This window comes from Penaeus monodon, chromosome 11 (genome assembly GCF_015228065.2).
Source record: "Penaeus monodon isolate SGIC_2016 chromosome 11, NSTDA_Pmon_1, whole genome shotgun sequence".
Classification (NCBI taxonomy): Eukaryota; Metazoa; Arthropoda; class Malacostraca; order Decapoda; family Penaeidae; genus Penaeus; species Penaeus monodon.
In genome coordinates this window covers 13266295-13273794 of record NC_051396.1, presented here as the reverse complement: position 1 = coordinate 13273794, position 7500 = coordinate 13266295, and the positions used below count along the sequence as shown (strand labels likewise).

General features: G+C 37.1%; 1 protein-coding gene across 1 annotated transcript in view; it reads left to right on the top strand.

Annotated features, from left to right (window-relative positions):
* The window catches only part of LOC119578462 (GATA zinc finger domain-containing protein 15-like), a gene marked incomplete at its 5' end in the record, with an annotated part of 72772 nt that overhangs the window by 7792 nt on the left and 57480 nt on the right, over positions 1–7500 (top strand). Inside the window, one exon of the mRNA XM_037926041.1 lies at positions 5018–5025. Coding sequence (XP_037781969.1) covers positions 5018–5025 — 8 coding nt within the window. The remainder of the gene's footprint in view (positions 1–5017; positions 5026–7500) is intronic.

Here is a 7500-nt window from a genome sequence, read left to right as displayed (position 1 = left end):
AACATATTGGTTATATGAAGACAGGAATGAATAGATATAAAATTAACACATTTAAAAAGCTACTCTAATATCCTGTTGAATTCGATGTGCAATTTAATTGTGATTAACCTTAATCATGAATACTAATAAATATTCACATAATTGAAATTGTTTCGTCAAAACAAGTTAAGCTTAATTTTTTTTTCCCAATAAAATGAAAGTTTAATTAATCATAAGAGTTAATGATAACTAAATGAAGTTAAGCAACAAATTAGAAATCTTTGGACACAGAATAATGGAAGCTATTACTTCTGTATTAATAAAAACTGTGATAAAAGAATGTTCGAGATTTTAACTTAACCTGAGAGATTTACGATTAATTTTGCTTTCTACGTATTTATTTGATCAGTACCATAGAATAATAAACGCAACTCCTTATTAAGAGAATAATAACAATAAAAATGGAATGATTCAGATTTATTTGAGCAAGGTTAATTGTAACAGTGTGTGTGTGTGTGTGTGTGTGTGTGTGTGTGTGTGTGTGTGTGTGTGTGTGTGTGTGTGTGTGGTGCGTGCGCGCGTGTGTGTGTGTGTGTGTGTGTGTGTGTGTGTGTGTGTGTGTGTGTGTGTGCAAAGAGAACAACGAAGTAAAGAACAAGAAAACACACGAATATGTCGAGGGCCTTTTGGTTCTATTGCTTCTTCAGAGTATACAAGACAAGAGATATACAGAGACATGTCTCTCTTCCTTTTAACGGTAGGTTCATGTCTGAGCCGCCGTGGTCACAGCATGATACTTAATTGTAGTTTTCATGTTGTGATGCTCTTGGAGTGAGTACGTGGTAGGGTCCCCAGTTCCTTTCCACGGAGAGTGCCGGTGTTACCTTTCAGGTAATCATTCTCTCTATTCATCCGGGCTTGGGACCAGCACTGCTTTGGGCTGGCTTGCCCACCCAGTGGCTAGGTAGGCAATCAAGGTGAAGTTCCTTGCCCAAGGAACTTCATCGTATCTAGGTTCGATTTACCTAAAATTATTCAAATCAGTGCAAGTGCACACACCAATCGCCGCATGCGAGTGCGTGGGTGCATCCATGCACATACGCATCGTCCGCGCGCGTATGCGAACACGTGCGCTGATTTACAGAGACATGTACTGAACGATAAAATCACGTAGGCAATTAGGCGTGTGAAGACCTTGACCAATTCGTGGCTCCCCGTTGCGGTGTTGAGGTAGTTGGTTGAATGGATGAACGCCGCTTCTACCATCTTCCTTTGTCGTGGGGGCAGGCCTTGCCTTATGATGGAGGCCTGGGACTACTTAAGGAGATGGCCGTCGGTGTTGACGTGAACAATGAAGGCGCTCCTCTTGCCCTGACGTCGGATAGCGCTGCGGTGTTGGTTGATTTGTTGTTCATGGAGACCTCGTCTTGTTTCACCTATGTATATTTCATTACAATCACTGCGAGGTATGCTATACACCTGGCTAAGAGGTCTGCTGTGGTTTGACCTCTTTTCCCTTAAGATAACTCCCATCTTCTTGCCAGAAGTGGTAGTTTTCTACATTGTGCGGTCCATCAGGGCCTCCAGGTGTTATGCCAACTGCGAGTGTGGGATGATTATTCGGGGAATCGTGTTCTATGAGCGTCCCCTTTTGATCTGGTCTTAATCTTTTCATGTATACATAAAGATGTTTGTATAAGTATATATATATATATATATATATATATATATATATATATATATATATATATATATATATATATATGTATATATATATATATATATGTATATATATATATATATATATATTTATATATATACTATATATATTAATATATATAATATAATATATATACATATATTATATATGTTATATTGATAGTTATGATTGTATGCATTATTACGCATATATATATTATATATATATTATAAATATATATATATATATATTATATATAATATAATATATATATTGTATGTATATGATATATATATGTATATATATTTATATATATATACAAATATATATATATATATATATATATATATATATATATATATATATAGTATATGTATATGTATATATAAAACTATGTATATGTATGTATATTCACACATATACTGTATGTGTGTGTGTGTGTGTGTGTGTGTGTGTGTGTGTGTGTGTGTGTGTGTGTGTGTGTGTGTGTGTGTGTGTGTGTGTGTGTGTGTGTGTGTGCGTGCGTGTGCGTGTGTTTTCTTATGAAAGGCTTCGCATCAGTAATGATAAGGCCCATCTCCATTCATTGTTATAAGTTCATTAAACCGTTTCCTCCATTTATTTCGCAACGTTTTATGTGTAAAACACAAATGACGCGACGCGTCTTGACAGCTGGTACAATAACAACAAACACAGGTTGCCGTATATACACTTAGATATATCAAATGTGTTATATTCTTGTCATTACGTTTGCTTCATTATAGTATTTATTTTACCTTATGATTACAGTGACTTACTAACATAGGATCTACAGCGATGTAAATGTTAGTCGTAGTCACCAGAGTTAACTTTTGATATGTGGCAACAGCGAGTCACAGACGAAATCGCTAAGGATAGTCTTAGACCTTTCGTGGATGCAAGACCAGGTTGATCCTCCTTTTCCTTATATCCTTTTCGTCTTTTCGTTGTTGTTTTTTTTATCTTGATTCTTATCTGTAATTCCCATTTATTTATCTATTTATTTGATTTTATTTCTTTGCGTCTCCGTCGACTGTCTTTTCATAATGTGTGTTTTCTTTGCATCTCCATCCGTATCTTTCTTGATCCTTTCTTCCCTCTCCTCTCTTCTCTTTCCTCTTGTGTTTTCCCCATCTTCCAATGCTGTCAATCCTCATCTTTCTTTCCTTTTCCTCCCTTCTTTTCTTTGCCTTGTCTACGTATCTCCTCCCATCGTTATTCATCCAGATACTTCTCTTATTTCCCTTTCTACCCTTATCAGTCTGTCCTTTGCTTCTCCTTCTATCGTTGCCAGTCGTATTTTTTCTCTCACTTCCAATTCTCCAACTTGTCTCCTCTCCGCCATCCACGGATATCCACCTTTCCCTCTCTCCTCTTCTCTTTGCTCTTTCATATCTACTTCCTCCTATCAATTCTTTCTCTTTCCGTTTCTTTACTATCCTTCCTTTATTTTAATTTGTATCTTCTTCCATCGCTAATTTTCCAGATCCTCCTTCCTTTTCCCTCCTTTACTCTTCGGTCTTTCCTTTATATATCCAGCTATTGCTATTTGTCTATCTCTTTCCTTCCCATTCCTCCTTTTCACCTCTTCCCTCTTTCGCTCTCCTTCTGTCGCAAATTATCCAATCTTCCTTTTCCTCCTTTTCCCCTCTTCCGACTTCCCCCTTATCTTATCATCTCTATCTTCGAGCGACATTACCGCTCGACCTTCCTTCTGTCTCGAGTTGCAATTCTGACGTCCTTCTCGGATTCATTACACTGAAAATGAGGATGTGATTATGCTGGCGCGCACCGGCTGGTTCGCGTTTTATTACAGATAATACAACATATCGCACAGTCACGAGATTGCAATTAAAACACAAGCGTAACAGCCACAAAAAAGGGGGAATATTAAAAAGAAAAAAGAAAATTACAAAGGAAGAAAGGCCCAGGTTTTGTTTCTTGCACGCATGAGCATTTTGTGTGTTAGTCGAGACAATAGCTTGTTGTAGATGCATGTACATGCGTACGTACCAAATCTCTCTCTCGCTCTCTCGCTCTCGCTCTCTCTCTCTCTCTCTCTCTCTCTCATCTGTCAAAAAATTTTTTTCCTCTCTTCTCTTTCTCTCTCTCTCTCTCCCCCCTCTCTCTGTCTCTTCTTCTCATCCTTCCCTCCTCTTTTCCTCTCTCCTTTTCCTCTCTCCTCTCTCCCCTCTCCTCTCTCTCTCTCTCTCTCTCTCTCTCTCTCTCTCTCTCTCTCTCTCTCTCTCTCTCTCTCTCTCTCTCTCTCTACCAAAAGAATAGAACTAAATAGACAGAGGCAGACTACAAACATTATCATATTCACGTTTTATAACTGCACACAACGATGCTATAAAATACGGCTAAAGGCTGATTATGCATTGTCAAGATTAAGTATTCACTCCCGTGCTTTCTGAATGTGTCGACATTATAATATTTTTATGCCTGTGTTTAGGAGGGAGAGAGGGAAGGAGGGAGGGAGGGAGGGAGGGAGGGAAGGTTGTGGGGAGGAGAAGGTAGGGAAGAGGAAGGAAGGGGAATAGGGAAGGAGTGGGGAAGTGGAACGGAAGAAATGAAGGAAAGGGAGGAGAGAAACGGAGAAAAAGAAAAATAGGGGGAAAAGAGGAGGTGAACGGGGGGAGACGGGGGAAGGGGGGAAAGGGGAGAGAAATGGAAAGGGGTTAGGGGGAATGGAAAAAATGAAAGGATGAACAGAAAAGAGGGGGTTGAAGGAACTGAAGGGGGGAACAAGGGAATTGGAGGGGAAAAAAGGGAAAAGGAGAAAGTAAAAGGAAAGATGAGGGATCGGGGAAACAAAAAGAGAAAAGGACGAGAAAAGAATAAAAAAGAAGAAGAGGGGGGAATGAATTAAAACAGTAAAGGGGCCGTAAAAGAGTTAAAGCGATAGCAAGTTTTGTTCAAGGGGGGTCGCGAAGAACAGAAAACTGCACCAGAATATTCATCGGTATTTGAAGTACTTGGGAGGCGTAAAAGGGGCCAATAAAGTTTATGTAAATATAAAACTCAAATTATCTCCATTCATATCACATTCTCTTTGTTACCCTTTATTATCCGCGCTCCTAGTTCCTCAACACTAACAGCTGTGTATAGATAAAAAACAAACTGAAAGCAATTTTGTACATTGTTCACTTTTATTTACATTCATCCGTTTTCATGGAAAGGTTTAATAATCTGTTCTCCATTTCGACATAATACCCCAATGATAAGAGCCTCGTCTTCTAGAGCTGAAGAGGCCATGGTAAAAGGGTTTGTGATTACTGATACTCATTCCAGAATAAAATGTTAGCTCTGACAAAACACCCAATATCGTAGTGTACTCATGTTTCTGAAAATAAAAGGAAAACGACGCACACGCACGAATAAACACACACACGCATATATATATATATATATATATATATATATATATATATATACACATATATATACATATGTATGTATCTATGAATTTATATATGTGTGTGTATGTACATATATATATAATATATATATATATATATATATATATATATATATATATATATATATATATATATCTATGTATAGATACATATATGTATGTATATATGTATATATATATATATATACATATATATATATATATATATATATATATATATACACATATATATACACGCATATATATATATATATATATATATATATATATATATATATATATATATATATATGCCTGTGTGTGTGTGTATGTATATAGTTCATGCAGACTAACTGACAATCAGACAAAGAAAGGAGAAACAAACCACCAAAAACATAATCTCGACGCATGAAATTAAGTTAATTTCAGAACGTTAGCTTTCGTCCATCAAAATATAAAGATAATATTTCCTGAATAAGTACATACATGCTATCAGTTATGAATATTTTATGAACTGATGGCCTCTGGCTCATAATGCTTTTAGTATGTTAGCGGTTTATGAGCCTGAGAGGCAGCCTTAGAAACCTGAGGGGTGTTGTTTTATGAAATATTTTTTCCTTAAATGGTTGGGATTCGACATTTGGTTCAATGCATGTGTATATATATATATATATATGTATATATATATATATATATATATATATATATATATATATATATATATATATATATATATATACATATATATAAGGCCGCGGTGGCCGAATGGTTAGAGCGTCGGACTCAAGACTGTCACGACGGCAATCTGAATTCAAGGGTTCGAGTCACCGACCGCCGCGTTGTTCCCTTGAGGCAAGGAACTTCACCTCGATTGCCTACCTAGCCACTGGGTGGCCAAGCCAGCCCAAGTCAAGTGCTGGTCCCAAGCCCGGATAAATAGAGAGATTGATTACCTAAAAGGTAACACCGGCACTCTCCGTGGAAAGGAACTGGGGACCCTACCACGCACTCACTCCAAGAGCATCACAACATGAAAACTACAATTAAGTATCATGCTGTGACCACGGCGGCTCAGACATGAACCTACCGTTAAAAGAAGATATATATATATATATATATATATATATATATATATATATATATATATATATATATATATATATATATGTATATATATATATATATATATATATATATATATATATATATATATATATATATATATATAGTATATATATATATATATATATATGTACATATATATATATATATATATATATATATATATATATATATGTATACATATATATATATATATATTATATATATATAATATATATTTATATATATATATATATATATATATGAATATATTTTGATGATATATGTGTGTGTGTGTGTGTGTGTGGTGTGTGTGTGTGTGTGTGTGTGCGTGTGGTGTGTGTGTGTGTGTGTGTGTGTGTGTGTGTGTGTGGTGTGTGTGAGTGTATGTTTATGCTTGTGTGTGTGTGTGTGTGTGTGTGTGTGTGTGTGTGTGTGTGTGTGTGTGTGTGTGTGTGTGTGTACATATACACAGATAGATAGACAGACAGACAGACAGACGGATAGACAGACAGACGGATAGACAGACAGACAGACAGATAGACAGACATTCAGTCAGTCAGAGAAAAATAGAGAGACAGCCAGAGACAGTGAGAGGGAGAGACAAACAGAGAGAATAATTAGATAGAAAGATCGAGAGAGAGAGAGAGAGAGTTAGATTATACCATGCGTCCATACATAGAATTCTGAAATATATTTATGTCTACATTCTTTCCCATTTTTTCGGAGAGATAGGGAGACGGAAAAACAGAGAGGCAGAAGGATAAATAGATAGATAGATAGATAGATAAATAGATAGATAGATAGATAGAGAGAGAGAGAGAGAGAGAGAGAGAGAGAGAGAGAGAGAGAGAGAGAGAGAGAGAGGAGAGAGAAGAGAGAGAGAGGAGAGAGAGAGAGAGAGAGAGAGAGAGAGAGAGAGAGAGAGAGAGAGAGAGAGAGAGAGAAAGAGAGAGAGAGAGAGAAGGGGTAGATGAAACCATAAATCCACACACACACACATACACACAATCATGTTTATGCCACGTCTTTCTTCCCATCATTCATTCTTCTCTGCCTTGTTTACCGTCTTCCTTCTCTTCCTCCTTCCCTTTACAATTCCCCACAATCCCCGCCTCCTCTCCTCTCCCCAACAAAAATGTCAACAATTCCCACCAACTTTTCTGGCATCCTCCCTTCCTCTCTTTCCTTGGAATCCTGACAAGACGATTAGCCTTGTCTTGAGGTCCTGTGATGACTCGCCTTGACCTCATCACGGAGGTAATGAGGGCGTGAGGGCGTGTGAGGAGGGCGTTGGGGGAGG